Genomic DNA, 26,694 nt, shown 5'->3' with positions numbered 1-26,694 from the left:
TGTGTCAAATAAATGTGGGCATTTGGGAAAATGTCCCAGACTTTTGATGAGAGGTTTCCTGTCCTCTTGCTGGACTAGATCTTTAAGCACTTACAGTCAGACTTGCCCTTTAATTTAGCCATGTATTTAACATTACAGGAAATCACCTGGAAGAGACCAAATCATCCATGTTATTCATTGGTCAGTTTGAATTTCCGTTTTGGAACTACAAATACATTCTTTAGCTTTTTGTGAAATAGGCTTTGTATTTAAGGAATTGGTAAAAAAAAAAAAAATAACCATGCTGTGATGTTTCAGATTATCACAGAAAAAAACTTCAAAATGTTAAAATTCCTGATCAAGGAAAGAAGCAGCCTAGAACTAAGGAGAAATTTCCTAATGGTTAGAACAATTAAATGATTGTCCAATGTCTTCTTAAAAACTTGTATGAAATGATATAGGGTTCTCTGCCTGAGCAGGGGGTTGGAGTAGAAGACCTCCAAGGTCCCTTCCAACTCTGTTAATCTGTTATAAATTTTTATTAGCAAATTACAACCATTGTTTTATTTTAAGTAGCTAGCATTTCTGATGCCTCTTTGCTGTTTTTTTTCTTCTTCTGTTCAAGCATGTCTGCCTGGATGCTTGCTCATAACTTCCTCTTCTTGCTGCCATCTTGTGCTTATCTCTATTTATTCAGCCCAAATATCAGGGATATCAAACTTTATTTCATTGAGGGCCACATCAGGGTTGTGTTTGACCTTGGGAGGAGGGGGTGGCCAGGGGGCGTGGCCAGCTCAATGTCATTCATGTCAGGGGCACCTGTGGTGGGCCGAGCACTCTGCCAGCAAAAACGGGCTCCTGAGCTCTGTTTTCGGCTGTGATGGCCTCCTGCAACCCTCTGCCAGTGAAAACAGAGCTTGGGAGAGCTGCCCGTGGACCTTGTGAGCTCCATTTTTGGCTGCGATGGCCTCCTGCAACCCTTTGCCAGCCAAAACAGAACTCAGGAGGGCCACACACAGCCCTCTGAGCTCCTTTTTCGCTGACAGAGGCATCGCGGGCCGGTCCTTCACTGTTTCCAGGGTGGCCCTAGGGGCCAGATGTAAGCACCCCATGGGCCGAATCCGGCCCCCAGGCCTTGAGTTTGACACCCTATCCTAGATCTACTGTCCTGACATTGTGAGATTAGGACTTTGAGGTATTAAGCATACACATAGGCAAAGAAGTGGGTTTGACTCAGCTGAAGGGAAGAGGAAAAGAATTAGAGAAAAGATATCTGAGTTTAGTGAAATCTGAAAGTATGAGGGGAAAAACTCAATTTTGCCTCAATTGCATTATGTTTAAGTTGAAGTAGAGAGGGGCTTTGCCAGGCTTTCCAGATTTTATTACAAGAACCTTGTAATAAAATATTACAAGTTATATTGACATTCCAAGATGCCTAGTGATTCCTTATTCATCTTGCCTACCTCTAAGTGCTGACTAAGACTGACTTCACTGGCCACCCAGGAATCAGCATGATGAGGCAAACTGGCCTAAGAAGTAAAGAAATGAGCCAGAAAAAGCATACAAGTAAGCTTTGAGACAAGCATCCAAGCTTTTCTTCTTTCTCTTGGGGTTTATCTGCAAATTTAAAATATTTACTCCCAGGGCAGCTGATGCTGTTATAATTGCTTGTTTATAAAGCCCCAAATCCCATGGGTTATAGGAAGAAGCATAGAAAACATTTTTTTAACGTCAGAAATAAAAGTATGTATGTATAGGGAAAAGTCTGAAAAGATTTGTTAAGTTTGCCTACAACACTGATTCTTATTGTTATAGGATTTTTATTTAATTTAGGATTTTTAAAAAGTCCTTACCACTATCATCCTTCGTTAAGATTACTTTTCTTCTATTTTAATGGCCTCAAATGCCTCTTAGAGTTTTCCCATACACATTTACATTAACTACTTTGATTTAATGTAAAGAAAGAAAATAGCTCTGATTGCAGGTACTGAACAGTAAAAATAATACATGTTAACAGACAAGTAAAAACAGTACAAAGGGAAGAACTACTAACAATTCTTGTGATGATACGTTACGGAGTATGTTATTATCAAATGTGTCATTGTTAGAGCTTCAATAGTACCTTTGTGGCTACCATATTGATTTTTTAAAACTACATCTTATGGATATCAATACATTTTTGTATTGCTGCCAAGAAACCTACATGCATGTGTGGTGGTCACTGAGAAATGAGCTCAGCTCAACTAAACATTATATATTTATATCCCACTGTAATATAGAACTTCAGAATGTATAAGGAATTACGTATCCTAAACTTAATGATTTGGATGTCCACGTTTTTTTCACACACATTTAATATGCGGTTGTGGAAAGTTTTATATCAAAATATATTTTATTCCTTATACTGTCTGACCGAATACAGTTAAGAACCCATATTAGGTCTTATCTTGTGGCAATGGAAGCGGCAAAACACCAATATTTTGCCGCTCTCATTGCATCTGCAGAAAACCGCCTTGCCACTCTGTTTAGAGTGACCCGTTCTCTTCTCAATCATGGAGCGAGAGAGGACCCCTTGCAGGGCAGAGCTGAGGATTTTGTACAGTTTCTGCAAGATAAAATCGCTCAGATTTGGACTGGGTTGGACTCTGACTGGGCAGAGTCTGGCGAGGTGACAGGGGCCTGTCCTGATGGTAACATCTGGGTTGGGTTTGAGCCTGTTTCGATGGATGAAGTGGACAGGATCATGCGTCGACTGGGTGCCTCCACATGTTTATTGGACCCTTGTCCTTCCCTTGTTTCTGCAGCCAGAGAGGTGACTGGAGGCTGGATCCAAGCGGTTGTCAATGCTTCTCTGAGGGACGGGGCCTTCCCCGCCACACTTAAAGAGGCGGTGGTTCGTCCCCTCCTCAAGAAGCCCACCCTTGATCCAGACTCCCTTAACAACTACTGTCCAGTCTCCAACCTTCGCTTTATAGCGAAGGTTGTTGAGTCCATGGTGGCACAGAAGCTCCCGCAGTTCCTGGAGGAAACTGACTTCCTAGACCCGTACCAATTGGGCTTCAGGTGCAGTTACAGCACAGAAACGGCATTGGTCACCCTAGTGAATGATCTCTGGCGGGCCAGGGATGTGGGTTGCTCCTCCATCCTGGTCCTTCTTGACCTTTCAGCGGCTTTTGATACCATCGACCATGGTATCCTACTGCAGCAACTCTGGGGGTTGAGGGTAGGAGGCACCGTTTTACGGTGGTTCTCCTCCTACCTCTCGGGCTGCTCACAGTTTATATGGACAGGGGGAGAGAGATCCACCCCGAGGCCCCTCACATGTGGGTGCCTCAGGGGTCGGTTCTCTCCCCTCTGCTCTTTAACATCTATATGAAGCTGGGTGAGATCATTCGGGGTGAGGTACCACCAATATGCTGATGACGCTCAGCTTTATATCTCCACCCCGGATCACCCTGAGGATACCCTTTCTGTGATGTTCCGCTGCCTGGAAGCGGTATGGGCCTGGATGGAAAGAAACAGACTCAGACTCAACCCATCCAAGACTGAGTGGCTGTGGATACCAGCATCTTGTGATCTAGTGGTCCCGTCACTTGTGATGGGAGAGGAGGTCCTTACTCCCTCAGAAAGGGTCTGCAATCTGGGAGTCCTCCTCTATTCATAGCTATCTTTAGAAGATCATTTGACGGGCGTGACCAGGGGAGCCTTCGCACAGGTATGCCTGGTGTGCCAGTTGCGCCTTTCCTAGATCGGGATGCCCTTGCCACGGTCACTCATGCCGTTGTTACGTCTTGGTTGGACTACTGTAACGCCCTCTACATGGGGCTGCCCTTGGGATGCACCCGAAGGCTACAGTTAGTCCAGAATGTGGTTGTGCAGGTTGTTACGGGGGCTTCTCGGTACTCCCGTGTGACACCTCTCCTGCACGAGCTGCACTGGTTACCGGTGGTTCTTCAGGTTCATTTCAAGGTGCTGGTGCTCACCTATAAAGCCCTACATGGCTTAGGCCTGAGGTACCTGCAGGATCATCTCCTGCCATCCTCCCATCGTCCGGTGCGCTCACACAGAGCAGGCCTCCTCAGAGTGCCGTCAGTCAGACAATGTTGGCTGGCGGCCCCCAAGGGGAGAGTATTCTGTGTGGGAGCGCTGACCCTCTGGAATGGGCTGCCCACCGACCTCAGGACAGCCCCTGACCTCCTCTCCTTCCGTCGCGAATTGAAGACATGGCTTTTTCACCAAAGGGGCTGAATCCGTAGGGGTGATTTTTAATAATTTTAATTAAATTTTTAATTAATTTTAACTAATTTTAAATTGACTTTGATGTTTATGTAATTTTTTTTGTCTCCTTCTTGTAAGCCGTCCTGAGTCCTTTGGGAGAAGGGCAGCATATAAATTACATACATACATACATACATACATACATACATACATAAATAAATAAATAAATAAATAAATAAATAAATAAATAAATAAATAAACTTCCTTTAACTATTAACAGATTCCACAATTGACTGAGACTAGAAAAAAATGTTGTAAGTAAACAAGATCACTGAAATCACGCCTCCACTAGACAATTGATAGCCAAGCCAAAACTAAAGTAAATCAAGTCAAAACAGCAAACAGGGAAAAGACTTTTACTCAAACTTCCTTGAACTCCCAAATCAGTTACCCAGACTTAATCCACACATCAAAGAAGCTCTATAAACACAAATAGAGTTAATTAAACTTGGTGCTCAGCCCAACTACCCACTCACCAGAATAAATATGACATGTAAACACTCAAACATCATGCTTCCATAAAAGATCACCTTTTCTATAAAAAAATATATGATTTCTGTACCCCATTTGTAGCTACCTTTCAAGAGTGGATTACTTGCTCCTGAAATAAACCAACTCTTTTCCAGCTCAGATCAGGACCCTGAAATTCTTTGCACATTGTGTGGTGGGCCTTTATCGAACAAGACATTCTTCTGCAATTTTTTTGCCAAATGGTCCAGGTTATATCAACATCTTAAATCTGGACATGTGAAATCCAAATTTGCCACGCTACCAGGAAGAATTAACCTTTTAGGAAGCTTCCACAGGAAATTTTACCTTGAACAAATGACTAATATAAATGAGTAAGATCCACCTTGTGTCTAGCCAAATTTAAGACATTATATTTTAGTGTTATTTTAGAAAGCAATTTAAAATTTGAAGAAAGGGTAATCAAATGAAAGCACCAATGCTGTTATATCTTTAATTTCTCAAGTGTAAGTTCCCTTTCCAAAATACACTAAAATTACACAGGAAACCTCAAATAGCATCTTTTGATTGGTGATATTTTTACCTAATTGATAATATTTACACCTAGTGGATTTGAAGAAAATCAACATAATATGAATAATTTTTAATGTTATATTAGTTCAAAAGACAGGAAAACAACAACAAGAAAGTTTACAATATAGATAGTTAGGTAGATATAGATATTTGTCCACAAGTGTGGAGAAGAAATTGAGTAAAAAAATCCACACAGGTATAATGTGTTTGCAATTATATGCAGAATATTTTGTGAAAACATCTATGTGAAAGGGGATTGTTATGGTTGGTTTATTTTTAAACTTCCTGCTTTTCATTATTAAAATAAAATCCAAATTAGCAAATGTTGAAGTAAAGCATCATTATCTTTCAGTGAGGTATTTTTAAATGAAAGATAGAATAGAATATTTTGAGAATATTTTGCATGACAGAGAAAAGAAACCTTACATTTAGTCTTCTTAATAGGTATTGTTTTTGTATATGAGAGAGGACAAGGTCAGCGGATGTCTGGCAAACAGAAACAATGTACAATTTTATACACAAAAGGAAAGAACTGAAATGAATATAAAATAGATGCCTCTACCTGTTACAGATCTCTTAATATCCCTCGATTGCTTCTCTGGAAAAAATCCTTTCTTTAATTTAGATTTAGGAGATTCTTTTGATGATAAAACTATGAATAATCTTGAAAGATCAGACTCCCAAAGAGAGTCATAGTTATGAAAACCCATGATGATATTGAGCATACATAATTGCAACCACAATTAACACAGATTTACATGTTTCCAGCAACACAATCTGCAGTTGAAGAACATTTGTATAGAGAGGTCTTGGTTAGTTATTCTACACTCTCCTGCTTCTGGTTCCACTTAAATACTCTCTCATACAGTTGCTGGGGGACTTAGCAGTTTATTCAAGGCCAAAGAATAAGACCAAACAAAAAATGTAAGTCTAAACAGAGTCTCTCTGAAAGAAGCTTGCCTGAATGGATTTTTCTTTAACAGAAGCATGGACTAGAATAATCCAAATCCATTCCAGAGTTTCAAGATCCAGGCCAGAATTTCAGAAACAGAATCTATTATAAGCACAAGGGATCTGACAGTTGCTTCCGATCAGGGTCATGGGTCAGAGCTGCCTGTTAAACATCTCTGCAGCCAGCTGTCTCTAATCATGATATTTATTCCCTTACTTGGCAAGGAACCTCATAGAAGGTTCCGCTCAGTTCTCCTCTCTACTCACCAATGCATAGGCTAGAAGGCCTTACCTCATCATCTGACTTTTTTAGCTACTGAGGTGTTGCCTGATCAATGTTGTGTGATTCTTGGCTTTGTATCTTCTGAGGCTGACATTCATTTCACAGGTCCTGCTGGAGTAGTTTCTTCATGTCATTGATTTCTGAACTATGTCATAATTAGTAATAGAAAGATTATAATGCTTTCAAAAATATATTAAAATGTTCTGCCAAACATTATAGAAAGACCTATACTGTAGACCATCTATTGGGTGATTCACTATTGAAAATGAAAGAATGCCTGCCACTGTACATTAACAACTTACATCTTTAGACTGTGTTTGACAGTGATTTTTGAATTGCATTTATCAATATAAAATATTAAGCTACAGTATATTGTCAGATGTTGCAGAAGTACTATAATTCCCAGTGTGCCCAAAAGTACATGTAAAAAAGTGATCTATGCTTTGTATAATAGCAAATATTTTTATTTCCAAAGCAAATATTTTTATTTCCAAAGATGTCAATGGTAATTTTAATGGGACAAGTCTTAAATTCTTTGACTAAACATTATAATTCACATTCAGAAGTAATATTTCCCAACATATGATTTTTGAGAAAAGCCAGAAGTTTTTCTTTAGATACCATATGCCTTTGTTAACAGAATGGATAGTAAATCTGTGGAAAGCTCAGTATACAAAGCATGCAACTGAGACATACAAAATCAGCAAATCATTCTCTGAAGTTAAGTATGTCATTCAGTATAGAGACTTTTAGACTTGAGTTGCATGCTTGTTTAAAAAGTTACTTATCCTGCATGAATCGGGTGCGATTCAAGGTGTTGGTTACCACCTTTAAAGCGCTCCATGGCATAGGACCCGGGTACCTTCGAGACCGACTTCTGCCACCAACAGCCTCCCACCGGCCAGTTCGCTCCCACAGAGAGGGTCTCCTCAGGGTGCCATCAGCCAAGTTATGTTGGCTGGCGACACCCAGGGGGAGGGCCTTCTCTGTGGGAGTCCCTGCCCTGTGGAATGAACTGCCCCCGGAAACGTGTAAGATCTCCGACCTCCGTGTATTTTGCTGTGCCCTCAAGACTCTGCTGTTCCGCCAGGCCGGGCTATCAATGTAATGATTTTAAATTGGGTGTTTTAAATTTTTGGGGTTTTAAATCTGAGCCGAAATTATTTAATAATTTTAATTATTTTTAACTGATGTCTGTCTTTGTGCTTTTAATAGGCTGTACACCGCCCTGAGTCCTTCGGGAGAAGGGCGGTATAGAAATAAAATTATTTATTTATTTATTTATTTATTCATTCATTCATTCATTCATTCATTCATTCATTCATTCATTCATTCATTCATTTATGCTTCTACTGCTATCCATTTTAGAAGGTGCAGATAAAAAAAACAGCCATAAGATATGAAAAGTTATTCAGAAACTGAACTTTTTGTCCTTGTATCTATACAGTGGAACCTTTAATTTTTTTCCCCCATAGATTCCAAGAAAAATTGAGTTATACACTAACATCAAACATAGCAGGATCAAAATATTTGGCCCACATTTGATGCTAAGTTTTCGTAAAGTGCAGGCTTAAGTCAAATTTCATCATCATCATCACAGAACTCCATGGAAGATGAGATCTTACAATGACCAGAAAAATAATATTTCCTATATTATGTTGGAAGATAAAGAACCTGCCAGCAACTGCAGTAACTGTGGAGTAATTTAGTGAAGGACTGCATGGCAGGTTGCCTGAATTGATTATTAGTCAAAAGCTTTTTAGAATTAATCTGATGCCTCGTGAAATTAATGAGAAGAGGGATGTGGTATGGCTATAGCCTGGCATGGTATCACCTAAGGGAGACTGTGATAACTAACAACCAAGGATTCTCTGAAGGGCATATTATTCCCTAAGGTAAAGAACACTAAGAAAGTGGTATATAACCAAGATTTATATGATGTCACTGAGAAAAGGTCAGTTTGGTAAAGGTCAAATGTATTTGCCTTAGAAAAGTGGCATAGAAAGCCTAATCACTTGGAATATATTAAGCTGATCTACAAAGATCATTTGAAACCCACCCAAAGGGAACTATCTCAAGGTACCACAGTTAAAAATGTCAATAAACATGTTATAATCCCCATTTAATTATAAAAACACTTAAAATCCAGAGGATTTTTCCTAAAATCACCCCAAATGGCCACCTTCCTCTAGTTTCATTTATTGTAATAAAATGGATAGCAACTAACCAGTCTCCTGATGTTCATTTTTTATTGTTTAAGTCTGACAATTTAATACCTCCCAATAGACTCTCTTCTTCTTACTATTCATTTCATTTTACTCAAAGCTAGCCTTAGAACATTCTTAGATGATTAAATTGGACTAGCAAGATTCACATTGTCAGTTTTCGGCAAATAGCATTGCATTTCTGAAAGAGACGCAAACTGAAATGCTCAGTAGTATTGAGATGGTAATGATAATTATAATAATGATTATTTTTTTATCACCAGAGTGATTTTTAAAATAAATGTGTATCGTGCTTTGGAACTCATGGTTATGGATAAGGATACTTTTATTCAAGGCTTGACTGGTGCTATCAACAGTGACTTGCAGTAGCTGCCCAGGATTTGAGCTAAATTTCTTTGGTCTTATTATAAGAATGCAGGGATTGAATCTGAAAACTCTAAGAATGAAGCATTAAATTTAATGGAAAATCATTCTGTAACAGACATCGTTGGGATTATATTGCAAATATCTCTGAATTTGTATTTACATGCTTTCAAACTGCTAGGTTGGCAGGAGCTAGGACAAATAACAGGAGCTCACCCGTCTCATTGCAGTCGGGGCTCAACCTGTCTAGATATAGACTTTTAACCTTTGTAAACATTCAGGAAGGCAACACCATTCCATGCTTTGCCGTACAATCTGTGCTGTGGTGTGATGTCATGCTGGCTACATGATTGCAGAATATCTCCAGAAAAACTTGGCTCTTAGCTTAAGAAATGGAGATGAGCCTGCCCCCTAAAGTCAGTCACAACTAGTGGAGTAAAACCCACAGACAGACCTTCACCTTCACTTTTACTTTTAACCGAATTTGTAAGGCTGCCTGGTGCTCAAATGACTCAAGGCAGTATCTAGGAAAAGTTAAAACCATACTACAGGTTGACCTCAGTTAATGATGGTAATTGGGACTGTCACTAAGCAACATGGGCATAATGCCCAATGTCATGTGACCACACTAACTTACAATGGCAGTTCTGGCAGTTCCAGTTGGGGTGGTTAAGCAAGTCCCATGTGGTTTTTAAGAGCAATGTCATGTGATTGTTATTTGCGACCTCCTGCCAGCTACCCATTAACTTTACTTGTTGAAAGCCAGCAGTGAAGGTTACAAATGGTGATCACATGACCACAGGACTCTGTGACTGTTGTAATGGTGAGCTGGTTGCCAAGCAACTAAACTGCAATCACTGCAGAGATGCTGTAATGGCCAAAACTTGAGGAGCAGCCATGAGTTTCCTCATTCAGCAATGTCATAACTTTGAACAACTGCCAAACGAATAATCATTAACAAGACTACTTTTAGAAGAGAAATGAAATAGAAGTAGATAATAGTCATACAGAGAATACAACAATTAAAACAGCCCTAGCATTCTAGTGGGTTCACAAAATTCCACAACCCAGGACTTACTGGAAGAGAATTATTATAGACCTCAAGAAGAAGCTGTTACAGAAATCATAATGGCAAGAGAGAAAGCACGCTTACAGGGTCCCATAAGATGACAATTTTCAGTGCTGTAAAAGGATATGAAATAGAAATTTTGAAGACATTCCTGTTTTATCCATTCCTAGTTGGAATAGTCCAATAGGATTGAACTAGAAAACCTCCAAGGTCCCTTCCAACTCTATTATTCTGTTATTCTATTATTCTAAATTACTCATACTGTATCTTCCAGAGATTGGAGGGCAAGGTTGTCTAAAGATGAACAAATATTTCAAACATATAGTCTATATTGATCAATATGAGTTTTCTCATAACATCAATTAAGTTGCATATTTAATACTTCTCTAATACCTGAGTATTTTGTTTCACAAAAGTAGGTGTAAAAATAAGGCATACGCCAGGGCCTGATATAACTGCACCACTTACTAGGTGTATTCCTTTATTATTTAGAACAGAATAATTAAATAAAAGCAATCTTATGTCAAGTGTATCATTTCCAGAGGAGACTGCAGTGACTGTCCACTGACAATAGGAAAGTGGTTTTAGATAATAGATAGTCCTCTATCTATCTCATGTTACATATTAAGCTAGATATCCCTCTGAATTTGTATCACAAGCTTATTCCAAACTTCAGTGATTATTTTTGTCCTCCTTTTGAACTCCTGAGCTCATTAGGTAATTTAAATGCACATTAAATTACCAAGAACTCATCATAATACTCACAGAAGGATAAAATCCCATGGAGAGATAAGTTCATATCTGCTTAGTATTCTGAGAGAAATGGTTTAGGTTATTTCCTAAAAGAATTCAGCTATCAAATTTCTCAAGTGACTGCAGAGTTGATGCCCCATACAGTAGCGTTAGTATACATACTTTTAAAACAAACATCATTAATAAATATATGTCTGATCAGAGACCAATGCGCCAAACAAACAATGAGGGTGATTATTTAAAAAGCTATTCCAAAACCATTACACCAACTGCTATATGAAATTGTAGCAGCTCCTCCTGACTTTTCAGTTTAACAGTTTTCAGGTAGAAATATTGTATTTTCTTTATCAGAACTACATAAATGGTTAACTAAGAGAGACATGAATAAATCAAGGATTTAGGCTTGGATAGAGTAGGAGAAGTTGCAGAATCTGGGGGCATAGTTAGAATAGGGATCAGCCTTGAATCCCTATGTAGTCATAAACAACTAAATCCAATCTCCCTTAAATTCCATTGGACTTTATCTAATCCCAGGCAGGTGTTAACCACTACTTGGGAAGATTCTTGTGCATAAGCATTATTAGCAATAAATCAGTTTAATTGGACCTTCATGTGTGATCTTTTGTACCTGACAGGTAGGACATGGGAAATTAATTCAGTTGCCACTATAGACATGGAGAGACATTATCTTTTAAAGAGATATTGCCTCTCTCGCATTTCCCTTCTAGCACTATGGAAGATAGAGCATTTTGTCCAGCTAGAAAAAAGGCTTTATGTTCAGAATGGACAATTTATATGTAAGACGCTTAGCATGAATGAAGTTCTTCTAAGCAAGCAACTTTTATAATAAGGAGAAAAAAATTCTCCATTTCTTCTTAAGGTCAAAAATATATTGTTTTAGTTCCAAATTGGTTCTTTTAAAATCTGATAAAATTAAATAATGGGCAGAGAGGCCATGACATTTGAAGTTTCCATCCATTACTAACTTCTAGGAGAAGTTGTAGAATTGCCCTCAATAATTAAGGAGGCCAGATATCATTCCCTAAGGCCAATTTTAGCCAAAACTTTAGGTCAGAATCTCAAGCAAGCCTTAGTAGAAACTAACACAAATTCTACTGCAATGTTAGAGGCATTGCAAACCACTAATGCCATAAGCATATAGGACGATAAGCAAGTATATCTTCCACTAATTCTGTTGGTGACATTATTATGTCCTGCAATAATAACATTGTTACATTAGATCTGAGGTCAGGGCCAAGTTGGCATTGGGATATGCTACATAATTTGGTTTCTCTGTGTAATACAGAATCATCATCTTGTTGCTTGTTAGTATTTAAAATCTGAAGGGTATTTGTAAGCATGTAGAAAGGCCAATTGTCTCTGAAAGAAAATCTCAATGCACAGAGTAGGATATTAGAACCGATAATAAGTTTGGGTGATTTTATCTGATAACTTTTTTTTTTAATTATAATACCTACTAATTAAGTTCAATACATCAAAAAGGCTACAGAAATAAACAATTACAAAACAGCATAATTTGTTTCTGTATTTTGGATTGGCTTTCACTGATCTCCTTTTATAGTTCTTTTTCTACACTGAAGACTATTAAGTTCAGCTTTTTTTCTCTTTTCACAGGCAGAGAATTTGAAGGTGAAGAAGAGTTCCTGGAGATCCTGGGAATAACACGAGAGCAGTCAGGCAAATATGAGTGCAAAGCTGCAAATGAGGTTTCCACAGCAGATGTGAAGCAAGTCCGAGTCACTGTGAATTGTGAGTATTTTTATTTCCACCAAATCAGATATAATTTTTTAAAAAAGGAAAGTTGAACTTTGTGTATTATAGTGATGACAATCAATGAAAACCTCTTATGACAGAGGAAACAACACCTGCAAAGTCCAATTGGGAGTATTAGTGATCCAAATATGGAAAATCTCTTTTTAAAAAAAGTTTTTAGCCAATGAAGCAAAAAAAAAAAATCTGAAAAAAAGACCCTCAAGCGAATCTAAGTGAAAGCAATGTGAAATTCCCTCCTGTAACTCGATGAACACCATATGAATTAAACACAGAGCAAGTAAAAACCATAAAATAAAGAGCACTCATGGTCATACATTCTGTGCTAACTTTTAAGCAAAACTTTTCAAAATGAGCAAAAAGTTATTAAAGAAAAGCCCAAACTGGGAATATCACTGTACATGTTAAACCTACCCCAAAATATGTACCTTGATGATATTTAAGTTAGGAGTTTAAAAAAAAAATCTTTAAAGAAAAGATAATGTTTCTCAAGGAATCTGCTTATAAATGTCTATCAGAAATAAGGTATAAATTATCTAGTAAATGCTAGATTAGGAAAATATACTGCTCAAAAAAATAAAGGGAACACAAGCAGAAGACATCCGAGATCTGAATGAATGAAATAGCCTTATGAAATTTGTTCTTTACATACAGTAGTTTATACACTGCTCAAACAACTAAAGGGAACACAAAACTACTGAATGTAACGAACAAAGTATTTAATAAGGCTATTTCATTCATTCAGATCTCGATGTCTTCTGCTTGTGTTCCCTTTATTTTTTTGAGCAGCGTATAAATATGGAACTCGTAACCTCTTTAGCTATCCAAAATAGACAGCTTTTTCTTTGTTTGAACGTGGCTTAGATAAATCTGTTCAGAAATTACTTTAAATCCCTAATTTAGAAATTTGTGTCTGTGGATTGTCTGTGCATTTAGAATCTTTCAGTCTCATTTTTGCCTCTTGTAATTTATAATATATTTGTATTTTCATAAAAAGAAATTACTATTTTGGGCCTTGGAGAATTATTTAAATATAAACTCTATGGATTTAAGAACTCAGAGAGACATATGACCTTATACCACCTTTTATGTGGTAATTGGCTAGTTTAGTTAGCTAATTTAAAACAATCACAACAGCAAACATTCTTTTTCTTGCAATGGTTGGTTACACTTTGTCAGATCTGAGAGAAAGACAGCTATATAAATTTGATTTGCCCAAGTAATGCAAAATGGGGCTTTTTCAGAATGTTCTGTTAAAATGTTAAACATAGAACTCATACCAGCAAAAAAGAAATGTGGACAAAAATTTATTCCATCCACTGCCAGTCTCTATTCTGAAACAACAGTAAGGCCATACATATCAATTACAAGTGAAGTTAAGAAAAGAGATTAATAGGATTGGTGGATTGTCTTGCTTTTGTTTCTCTTCTCACAAAGAATTATTGGTGGATTTTTTTTTCAACTTTTATCTATCAAGGGCTGGGACAGAATATAGCAAGGTTTTTACAATGCAAGTTTGGCTACCTATTAAACTGCCTGTATAATAAGTTGCTGGCATTGGTGCTCAGTGCTGTAACTTGTCAGAATGTTTCTAAACACAGTTCTAGCGCTATTTAGAATAGAATAGAATAAAAAAGTTGGAACGAATCTTAAAGGTCTTCTAGTCCAATCTCCTGTTTAGGTAGGAAACCCTGTACCGTTTCAGACAAATGGTTATCCAATCTTTTCTTTAAAACTTCCAGTGTTGGAGCATTTACAACTTCTGGAGGCAAGTTGTTCCACTGATTAATTGTTCTAACTGTCAGAAAAGTTCTCCTTAGTTCTAATTTGCTTCTCTACTTGATTAGTTTCCATGCACTGCTTCTTGTTCTACCCTCAGGTGCTTTGGAGATAGCTTGACTCCCTCTTCTTTGTGGCAGCCCCTGAGATATTGGAACACTGCTATCATGTCACACCTAGTCCTTCTTTATATCAAACTAGACATACCCAGTTCTAGCAACCATTCTTTATATGGTTTAGCCTCCGGTGCCCTAATTATCTTTGTTGCTCTTCTCTGCACTCTTTCTAGAGTCTCCACATCTTTTTTACACCAAAGCGACCAAAACTGGATGCAATATTCCAAGTGTGGACTTATCAAGGCATTATAAAGTGGTATTAACACTTCATGGGATCTTGATTCTATCCCTCTATTTATGCAGCCTAGAACTGTGTTGGCTGCTGCATACTGCTGGCTCATATTTAAATGATTGTCCACTAGGACTCCAAGATCCCTCTCACAGCTACTACTATTGAGAAAGGTACCACGTATACTGTACCTGTGCATTTTTTTTCTTCCCTAAATGTAGAACTTTACTTTTTTCACCATTTAAAAGAGTATTAGCAGTGGTGAAATCCACTTACCTTTGCTACTGGTTCAGGAACGGGAGCTTGCCTCTTCTGGGCATGCGCAGAACCTTCTTCACATGCACAAAAAAACAGGATGTAATGATGTCCCGGTGGGTGGGTGGAGCCTCCCGCCGTCAGTACTACCAGTTCAGTGAACTGGATAGAACCTGAGGGATTTCACTGCTGAGTTTTAGATCCATGTGCCCAGTTGACAAATATTGTTGCTCAGAAAATTGTTGCATGAAGTAGGAACGTAAGTAAAGTTGATTCACTTTATACCCCTTCTCTGTACCAATAACCTGTTTGCTGAACTATCAATTAAATACAGGTTAATACAGCTTGTTTAAATGATTGCTAAACATATGTTTATATGTGAGAGACATGACAAGTCCTATGAAAAGCTCTGGTCAGGAAATAAATAGGATAATTCTTCTGTAGAAACCAGCCCCAAACCAAAGCTGCCATGGAAGGCCATTCCCAGTCACCAAAAGAAACGGGACCCTGTAATAGTTTAAACTTAAGCTTAAACTAAGAGAAGCTAGACAGATTCCAATTTCTGACCATGTCAGGAAACACTTCATTAGTGAAGTAGCCTGAATGTATATTTGGGGAGAAAAAGTAAACCTTATTTTGAACATGGAACAAGATAAGGATAACTAACCTGCTTCAGCTACACTTTGAGGACATGGGAAAAAAAACGGTAGTGAGTCATATTCATGTCATGTTAGAGGACCATGAGGATGATCCCATATTATGACAAAAGAACAGAAGACTCGAGCCTAAATTACACACTTAATTTAAATTCCTGGCTAACCTGTGAAATTGCTTAATGTCCAATATATTATTCCAGCTTCTTTCCCAATTATTTCCTTATTTTAAAAATACAAAACTATTTTGGAAAAAAAAGATCAAATTACAATTTTTGAAAGAGAATTAACGTAGCAAATTCACTAGTTTAGCAAGATCATTTCTAGTAAAAGCCCATTCCCAGCTAAAGATACTTTTACATAGACACTATTTACATTCAATTTAGCTCAGAATAATTCCTGTCATCTTTTAATTTCTGAATACTGTTGCTCAATGTTTCTTATCCAATCTGCATACCTACAGAAAACCAAGAAAAAAGTGCAGATATCAATATCTAAGAAATATATACCTCATCCCATTTCTGCCCTGTCTCCTTATGTTTGTTTTCACAATAAGAACAAAAAATGAACTGTTACTGAACAAGTCCACTCCTGATTAGCCAAAAAGATTAGTGCGATTTGCACAATGCTTCCTTGACTTTGGTGGAGAGGAAGGAAAACTGGCAAGGGGACTGAGATGGAAGTTCACACCAGTGGAAACCATCTACTGTCAGTCCTCAACCATATATCTTGCAGAAGGTTCTTTGTTTTGTTTCTGAACTTGAAGTTAATTGCATTCAGCTATAGAAGAAGTGAAAACAGTTGATAGTGTTGTAAAAACTTAGATGCTGATGCAGAACTGGCCAAATACTAAGTGTGGAGGTTAAAGCATCAAAAACCGTATTAATTATAGTTATTAGATGAGCTATGTGGGCAATACAACAACCTAAGGCTCTTTTTCTAACTAACTACTCAGAGTCTAGATGTAAAAGTGACACAGCTGAGTCATAGTCAACTATAATGTGCATATGCATGCATGCATCTGTTTGATTAGAATATATATATATTTTTATAAGGCTACAGCAGATGTAAATTGTTAAGCACTTTGTGTTACATCCAGAGATCCGCCTGAATCAGGGGATTGGGCCGCTAGAGGATGACCTTCCCATTCAGTGCTTTCTTCAGCAGCTAAAGGCACCTTGTAAAAAATCTACAGGATCAGGGACCCTGCTGAATGAGGAAGAGACAGCAGGTGGTGATCAAAGATAATTAGGCAGACTAGCATCTGCGGAAGTTATTTTCATGCAAGCTGCTTCTTAGATTCAGTTAGGGTTAGATCTCTTAATTTTATACATTATATATTAGAAAAGCATGGTATCAGTAGCTCTGTAAGCTACTTTTTACTCTTAACTTCATCATATGTAATTTGTGCTGAAGTCACACAATCAGAGACTTCAAAAGTATTAAGTCACCAAAGTCAACCCTCCATTTAGTGAAGTACAAATCAAAGCATTGCAAGCAGAAAATCTATCACCAGCCTGTGCTTGAAGGCAGCTGGTAAAGGGCATCTCACTGTCATCCTAAGAAATTGATTCCATTGTCAAATTGTTTTACTGTTAGAAAGTTTTTCATAGCATTCAACTGACATTTGCATTTATGCCATTATCCTGTGTCCAGTACTCTGTGATGACAAAAGATATAAGGCTTTTAGTCTGAATCCTTTCAGATACTTGAAGAGCACTATCGTAAACCAAATCAATGTAATCCTTTTCCAAGTTTCCGTGATATCTTTTTGTAAGATTTAATTTACAGTTCCTTGATCACTCGCATGACATTCTTTGGATTTGTTCCAGTTTGAATCTTTCTGAAAGTCTGATATCTAAAACTAAGCACAGGTAGTTTTCAACGTGCAGCAATAATTGAGCCTAGAATTACAGCTGTTAAGTCATGCTGGTTGTTGAGTGGGTCATCAGATGACCATGTCAGATTTTAGGCATTTTTTGCCTAAAAGCTTTTTTGCGGTGGTTATGCAAAACACCATGATTATTAAACAAACACCATGGTTATTAAACAAATACCATGGTTGTTAAGTGAATATCTATTGTCCACAATATTTTTTTTTTTTTTGCCAGAAATTAGAAATAAATGTCAATTTCTGGCAAAAAGTCATAAATCATAGTCATGTGGCTGTGGAACACTGCAAACAGCCATAATGTGTGCCGGTTGCCAGGTGCCCAAAACATGATCACACGATCTGGAGGTGTTGAGAACTAAAGAATTCAAGATATGCTCTGGCCAATATAGTCCTACTAGGCTTAGCAGAATTCATAGTTTTTGGAAAAACAAACAAGGCCAATGTGTTTGTAGGAACTAAATATAAGAAGATCAACTCTCACTAGGAATCATGATGTTGTTTGTTCCAGATTGCTCCAACCTGGAGCCTTCGTGATGTAGTGAACTTCAAATACCAGAGCCAGCAATTAACATGTAAAATGCTTACTCATGAGGATTATAGAAATTGATGCACATTTGAAATGCATCGAAGTAGATTGTAGAAGATTGTGGTGGTCCTCTGTGGACCTCTGGTGACTCGAAAGCTCTTTTCCCAGAAACCTCTGCATCTTCTAGTCCTCTCTTACTTTGGAGTGGGAGCTTGTAGTTCTTGCTGCCATCAGTTATCTTTCAGAAAGCATCTTTAATTGACATCCCTCAATCCTGGTGTGAGAGAGATAGGGTTCATTTTGAGTAATTAAAAGATCAAAATACAAATGTAGAAACTATATCTGTAATGCTACTTGCTGACTATATGGAATATAAACAAAGGATTCTGCCTTCTCTCTCCATGCCTTTGGGAGATCAAACCAATCACAGAGGAAATAAGCAAAAACTTAATTAAAAAAAGATAAACACGTAAAGCCTTCTTTAAACATTAAATATCAAAATGAAAATAGTAGATGTGGAAAAGATAAATTTCAGATAAATCCCAAGGGAGGGCTGCTCTGTTACGAACAGTGGTCTTTCTGGCAGAATCTCTGACAAAATACTGGCGAGATTTCACTGCATTATTATACATCACAAGAGATTCTGAAGAAAAACTTACAGCTTTTGAAAACAGCCTTAAGGATAAAGAAAGGCTAAAATTATGGCCAATTCCCTAACTAGGGCAGAAAAATAAAGAACACAGGGCTTAGCACAATACTAAAAATTGAAATAAAAATCCTGGATAGACATTTTAGCTATTTCTACAGAAACAGAAGTTTTCTGAAGAAAAGTTCTTATTTGTTGGATTTAGCTGCTTCCTGTTTGATTTAAACTGTTAACGTCTGTTGGGGACATCAAAAATGTTGCTCTCTCCTTCATTATATCCTCTGCTCTTAAAGAACCAAACGTTTTTCCCCCTCTTAATCTCCAGGAGAGGGATGGGGCTTTATATGATCATTGTCACTTGAGTTTGTCCCATGAGAAAGAAAAGTATGTGAAGTAGGAAAGGACACTGTAGATATTATGAAGTAAAGTAACATTAGTCTTATTTACTTTTCAGTCAGATTGTCGTTTTGAACGTTATTTCGATTCAGTAGGATTTATATATGTGATTATTCATATAATAGATATTTTCTGCCTGAGAAATTGCACATTTTTTTTACCAGTGCTATCATTTTAAACATATTTATTAAAAAATTAAAACCTACAAGAGTACAAGGACTGTAATCAGAAACAATATTAAATACTCATAAACATGTTGATTGTAACTATAAGTCAGGTACAAGGGGACCTTTCTAATGCTTTCTTTTTTCCTTCTTTTGTATATTAATATGTTAATTTCTTCTTAGAATAAAAAGAAATAGTTGTGATATTAATATTTTTCAGAGTTTTGTAAAGATTTTTCTTTTCAAGGATATAATGTTCTCAGTTCGATACAATCAATTAATTAATACGATATTGCCATTTATTTTTTTATTACAGTAAACTCTCTGCTTACTGTTATTGTATCCTTTTTTCCTTGCTTTTTTTTTCTTTTCACCTCTTTGTTGTTATTTAAAATGTTTTAATAAATAAATGGTGAGGAAAAAGGAAAGGAAAGAAACAGTATATATTTAAACAGGATTATTATTTTATTATTATAGGTATTCTGAATCACATAACAAACTCCTAAACATAACAGTCATAAAAAGTTTACCTTTCTACCTTGATTTCATTTGCACTGGATTTCAAGTAGAAATTACTTATATTCCCACAAGAAATAAATAGAATAAAACCAACTAAAGGGTGAAGCATCTACTGTATGTAAACCTGAATGAAATTGCAGTATAAAATATTGTAGCCTTCCTCCAACTTCTTCTGGACTGTTTATTATGTTAGTTGATTTTTTTCATAACAAACATATGACTTCTATTTATTATAGAGGAAAGACAAGGTACAGAAAGTATCTCGGTAATTTAATATGAAATGCTGAAATTGCTGTCTTCTGACAGCTCACATATGTATATGCATGTGTGTTCAATTTTCTTCTGTGCTCCTAATGACTGTTTATTTGTGATGTTTTGAAGTTGATGTTTTTTTTTTCCTTACAGTATTAAATACCTCCAATTGGGCAATAAATCTGTTTTTTAAGAATCTATCCTATATGGAAACATAGTTAGCCTTCTACCATGGGACAAATGAAAGCATCAAGGATTTTGTTTTAAGATCACAATAATAGGGGTCCATAATATTATCATAATAAAGAAGGAAGGATAGTGCAATTCATTATTTTCCCACTTGATAGATCTCATCTTGTTAATCAAACATCATGCCTTAAAAGAATATATGAAAACAAATAAGGAATTAATAAATGTTCATGGCCTTTGTGCATTGTAAATAAAGGTGTGTGTGTGTGTGTGTGTGTGTGTGTGTGTGTGTGTGTGTGTGTGTCTTTAGCCAGGTTCTACCTACGTAAACCAAGATATTATGCAGCCCTAGTTCAGTGAAATCACAATTCACTAGTTTCTGGGCTTTTTTTCTTCTGGCAGTCAGCAGACCCTTTGCTGCCCATTGGGAGACTAAGATAGATCTATTTCGGCCTTATAAGGCCTCCTCAGTTAGCCACACCCTCATTTCATGTATCCTCCCTGTAAAGGTACAATATTTGTTTTTCTTTCTTTCTTTCATATATATATGAAACTTCAGTACAAGAATTATTCCTACTGTAATGAACATCCCAATTACAAAAATATTTGTTGCATTTAAAGACGTACAACTGGAATCTAACTCATTTATTACAGGAAGGTTGAAGTAATGACAATGGAAGTAACATAAGCAAGAGCATTCAGATTAGGGCTAGGTTCAGGGGTGGGATTCAGCCGGTTTGGGCCGGTTCAGGCAAGCCAGATGCTAAACTGGTTGCAAGGACTGGCTGGCCTCTGGAGGGCGTTCGGAGCCCGGGGAAAGCCATTTTTGCCCTCCTGGAAGCTCGAGGAAAGCCTCTGGAGCTTGGGGAGGGTAAAACCCCCGTGGTGCAGAAGGCCGAATAGGCCACGCCCACCATGGTCACACCCACCCAGCAACCAGGCAGAGAACCTGTTGCTAAACTTTTTGAATCCCACTTCTGGCTAGGTTGCTCTAAAATCCAAGAGTTACTCAATTTCAAAAGATATATTGAAAGTAGAAGGATAAAAGTCAGCAAGTCTTCAAAGTCTTATCTAATATCTGAATACTCACTCTTTTGCTTCACAAAGCAAAAGCAAGGTTTTATAAACCTTATTCAACTGTCTACTAGTGTGATTTCAATAAATTCTATAGAGTACGGTTGCTTATTTTCAGGTTTTAGGGATGATAATGAGGCCAAAAATATCCCAGTTGTAAATGTTGTCTTTATTATTTAACTGAAACTTATACAACACTGGAAAAGAAGAAATCTGCATTAAAAATAGACTCAAATACACACATTTAAGCTCACACTAAAGGCCTTTGTTTATTTGAGCTGTCATTGCACATTTTATTTAACAGTAGCTAGAAATAAAAATGTGCAACACTACCATAACACTTCAAATTGCAAATCTAGCACTTAGTGATTTTCTATGAGGATGATGATGTTGTGTATCCTAATAACCTGTGAAAAAAATGTTGGAAATTAGTTCTTCTTCCCAAGGAGCTACCTTTGATTTAATTGAAATTTTCTCTTACTGCCTAAAATTACTCTGGCCAATTCTACCCAGGTCCATCCTATTATTCACCAGTATAGGTCATGATGTAATTTCAGAAATGTTGAAAGTATAAATTCAAAATTAATATGGGAACTATGCCTGAAGTCAGAATGGGATCATAGTATGTAGGCAGAGGAAGGCTTAAATTGACAATTTGCATTGAGTTCAAATATGAGCAATCACAGAAGGCATAGTGTGTTTCATCAGTTGTGCACAATCTTTTATTCTTACATTTTGGGTTTGATATCTTTATCCTTGATTTGTTCATTCTAGTTGTTATTTTTTCTTATTTTAAAACATATAGTAGCAAGAGGCAAATTATGAGATCTAATTATGTAGAAGCCACTAGAGAAGTTGGTCCTTTAAGTTTGGAGTAAGAAAGGGCCATAGCTCAGTGAATAAGCATACACATTTTACCAGCAGATGATCACAGAGCTCTGTTCATACATTTCTAGTTAAAAGGATCCAAATGTAGGTGGTTTTAGAAGTGGCATTCACAAAGAGAAATGCTGGGATAATATGATAAAAGATTCTTTATTGCATAAAATGACTAACAACCCAAATCTATATGCTACCACTATAAAAGCAGCATTTTATATAAGACAAATCACTATGGGATTTGCTTTTTCTCCCATACACTCATCTTTTTCATCTTTATATTCTTTACTATTATTACAACCCACAATATTTTTTAATGAAATGCAATGCATCCACAAGGTTTTGTGGATTTCATTCACAAAATGTGTGCATAGGCTTCTAGTATGGGAACCATTTAGTACCTCATTTCCAAACTAAGATTGACATGTAAGGTGCTGTAGCTGGAACACATAATACAACATACTTTTTATTTCTTGTCCTTTCTACACACTAAATATTATTTTTAGACTGAAATATTACAGTGACCTCTCAGGAAAAGGAATATGGTGATTATGTCAGCTTTTGAATGTGTTGTCCTTTAATTCTGTAGATATATCAGTATCTATTATATCTGATCAAGCATCCAGAATGTCTTTTTTTAAGTGTTGAGAATATGGCTAATATAAAGATTGCAGCTGAAAGTAAGGGAATTGGCTTCTTAGCAGAATTCAGGAATGTAGGTGTTCCTGAAATCTGTTTAGCTTTCAGAACTGTATAAAGATATTTGCTCATTTTGTGATTTATTTCCTACATTAGGTCCAGTGGAACAAAAAAGTTTTCAATGATGATAGTGAAGAGACTACTAGATTTAAACAATATTCTTATTCATATCAAATATAAAACCTTTCTCTTATATTTACCAGAACAGCTTTACGGATAAGTTACAATGATAGATAAATAACTGATCTAAAGTCATTCATGACTCAGGGATATTTGATCTGAATCTTCCAGGTTCTGATTTAACACAAATGTTCATATATTTATATTCATATAAATGTTCATATATAACCCCATTCTTCCATAAGCATTTACAGGAATGCTTATGGAAGAATAGGGATTATTTTATTGTATGTCTGAGGACTGGACATAAAAGTAGAGTTTTAGAGCAAATTGCTCCCACCCTGAAATTTATTTTTCTGGCACAAATTTTGGTAGATTGTTTCCTGTCTAAGTTTGCTGGCATTCTCAGTGATGAGAATGATGTATGTTCCATAATTGCTGCCTTCTTCCTACTGGCTTCACTATTTCCTGCCCATATTAATCGATTTTATTACATTCCGATGCTTACAAATCATAACGAAGCCTGAAGATATGCAAATTTGAATGGCTCCAACTAGGCACACATTGATAGCAGTGACATGAGCCAGTCTTTCTCTCCTGCAGACCCGCCAACTATCACGGAATCCAAGAGCAATGTATCTGCTACAGGGCGGCCAGTTTCACTTAAGTGTGCAGCGTCTGCTGTGCCTACGCCTGATTTTGAATGGTACAGAGATGACACTAGGTAATTATGCTATTTATCTTCTTTCTGTTGTCTCTGATGTCTAGCTTAAAAATGTTCTCTTTATACTCAATGCTCACTTTCCAAAAATTCCATCACTCATCTTCTTTTTTTCTTTCAACATTCCACCCACTAGCCGTATGACCACAAGTTAGCAACAAACACAGGTATGGTATCTGTATAATATCAGTTGTGCTTTGAAAACAAGCCCCACACATATTTGAAGGGAGTGCTAAGCATCTAAATAAAGGTTTGCAGCATAGTTTTGCAAGATTTAGATGACAAAGGTCTATCTGAATTGTGTCGAAGTATTGATACAATAAAATGGTTAATTTTTTAAATGCCACAAGATTCTTTGGTGTGTTTGCTGAAAAAGACTAGCATAGCGAGTCAGCTAGAAAAATAGTCAATTATGGGGGAGGATTGGAAAAGAAGAGGGGTAAAGCAATGTAGAATAGAATAGAATAGAATAGAATAGAATAGAATAGAATAGAATAGAATAGAATAGAATAGAATAGAATAGAATAGAATAGAATTTTATTGGCCAAGTGTGATTGGACACACAAGGAATTTGTCTTGGTGCATATGCTTTCAGTATACATTCTGAGAGCATATGCAAATCTTACCACATTATTTATGAATTAATGAAAAAGATAATTAAAACCAAGAATAAACTTGTAGATAACAAATTATGTAACTTTCATAGTTTTCTCCCTTCCATTCTCATATAATCCCCTGTCTGTATCAAAGTACCCTTCTCATTCCATATCTGTCTGCAGTCTGCATTGAACTTTAAAATTCTCATACTTACCACATACAAAGAATACACAGTGTTACTGTATTTACCATTGACTTTTCTTGATTCTCAGGATAAATAGTGCCAATGGTCTGGAGATCAGGAGCATAGGGAGCCAGTCCTTCCTGACAGTGACCAATGTCACTGAAGAACATTATGGCAACTATACCTGTGTCGCTACCAACAAACTGGGAATCACAAATGCTAGCCTATTTCTTTACAGTAAGTATGGAAGCGAAAAGAAAATATCTGAGTGAATTTCACTGTTGTAGTGAAAAGGATGCTCTGTAGATAGGACAATCTTGGGTCCTAAAATGAATTAAGCAAAAGAAAAGAGAAAGTGAAAACAGCATTCTACTCCATTCTCATATCCAAAAATAAAATAAAATAGGAAGATCTTCTTTAAAGTCAGGGGCTTACTTCTAAGTAGTATTGCTTAGATTTTCAGTATAAATTAATTTAGTTTCCAATGCAACAAATCCAGTTCCATTTGGAAATAATACTGTTAAGTGGTATTATTCATAATTACATCCCAGCCTTAAACTAAAATTAGTGTGATTGAAAGCGATCATCAAGATATATAGTATTGATATTAGAAAGCAGCTAACAGAGTACAATTATTGTTTTAATTATTGATGAAAAGTAATTTGACAACATGGAGAAAAACATGCAAGTTGAAATAAGGACAGAAAAGTTCTCTTTCAAGACACCTCAAAAGAAGTTGAACTCATAGATCAAAATCTAATAAAGGAATGTTGCTTGGGTTTAAAGGTTGTTTTCATGAGCTGTGAGAAAAGATGAATATAGTCCATTTGTAAAAAAGAGAGAGAGAGAGAGACAGAGAGAGAGAGAAAGAAAGTCAATCTTAACCACAGCTAGATACATATTTTTATAAAACATATATAATGTTTGACATGGTTCTGAGACTAACTTTCCATCATTCCCAAGTATAAATGATTAATACAAATTTCTATTTGCACTGCCAAAGAAATGAAGGTAATTCTATAGCCTTAATTGTAGGCATTTTGAAACAGTGTGAACAAAAAAAAGTGAAAATAAAGCAAATGCTGCCTTTTGGTATAGGTTTACATTTTTCAACTTAACTTTTTTGTTAAGAAAATAATCAAGCCGAGAAACAGGTGCAAAATGTATCTATTTAAGCACATATGCATGAATGAATTTTCTGAATTCCAATTTATCTTTTCTTAATCTTTGATAAAAATAGAATATAAAAAATCAAGCTATTTCTTAACTCAGCAAGGTCTTTTAATAGTCTTTTCTTGGAAACATAATCAAGAAAAACAACTATACCATTAGGCAGCTGAGGGATAGTTAGCAGCTGGGAGGATAGAGAGACTTGTAGAAAATTTACCCTTCAATAAAAATACCCCTTAACTTATTAGCCTTCGTGCACAAGAATACATTGTTCAAAAAGATCTAATTCTGATGACAGACAATACTTGAAGCAATGATTCATTGTTGAATGGGGTCCAACACTTTCTTGACCATTGTGGTAGACCAACTAATTTAAGCTTCAAGTCAGACTAAAATACATTATTTCATTCTGTGATTTATCTTGGAGATCTGTAATGGATTATACTTCTTTGGGGTTTTTCCAGCAATTTTCAAGGTCTTTATCTAGTTAGCACAAATTTGAATGAGTCATCACCTTTTATCTCTGACTTCAGAACTTATAGCTTTTGAAAAATATAAATCAATAATATGGCTAAGAACAGATGAGTACCGTTGATACTTTTATAAATAGCTAGGTAAATGCAACTATAAGGCAATGTTGGTCTTATGAGGTTCATTGGTAAATGTGCCTCAAAAAGCAGATTTGGAAGCACAGTGCATGAGAGCAGAGATCCAATCACTCATGCTTCCTTACATTCACAAATGCTGCAATTATTACTCACGAGGTCAAAGAAACAAAACCAAAAGCAACTGTTGTTCAGATCATCCTTGAAAGTTGCTGCAGTTTTGTTTGACTTTAATTGTCTCAAATGTATCACAGGAAGAAGTAGATGAAAGGCAAGGAAAACAATAAAATAAAC

The 26,694-nt window shown here is 36.5% G+C and overlaps 1 protein-coding gene across 1 annotated transcript in view; it reads left to right on the top strand.

The window, feature by feature from the left end:
* The window catches only part of LSAMP (limbic system associated membrane protein), a 532,646-nt gene that overhangs the window by 468,206 nt on the left and 37,746 nt on the right, over positions 1-26,694 (top strand). Inside the window, exons 4-6 of the mRNA XM_070943830.1 lie at positions 12,578-12,712; positions 23,727-23,847; positions 24,714-24,862. Coding sequence (XP_070799931.1) covers positions 12,578-12,712; positions 23,727-23,847; positions 24,714-24,862 — 405 coding nt within the window. The remainder of the gene's footprint in view (positions 1-12,577; positions 12,713-23,726; positions 23,848-24,713; positions 24,863-26,694) is intronic.

This window comes from Pituophis catenifer, unplaced genomic scaffold (genome assembly GCF_029215685.1).
Source record: "Pituophis catenifer annectens isolate HBS135680 unplaced genomic scaffold, rPitCat1.0.hap2 SCAF_4, whole genome shotgun sequence".
Classification (NCBI taxonomy): Eukaryota; Metazoa; Chordata; class Lepidosauria; order Squamata; family Colubridae; genus Pituophis; species Pituophis catenifer.
The sequence above is the reverse complement of the archived record's forward strand: the minus strand, read 5'-3'. Positions and strand labels throughout refer to the sequence as shown.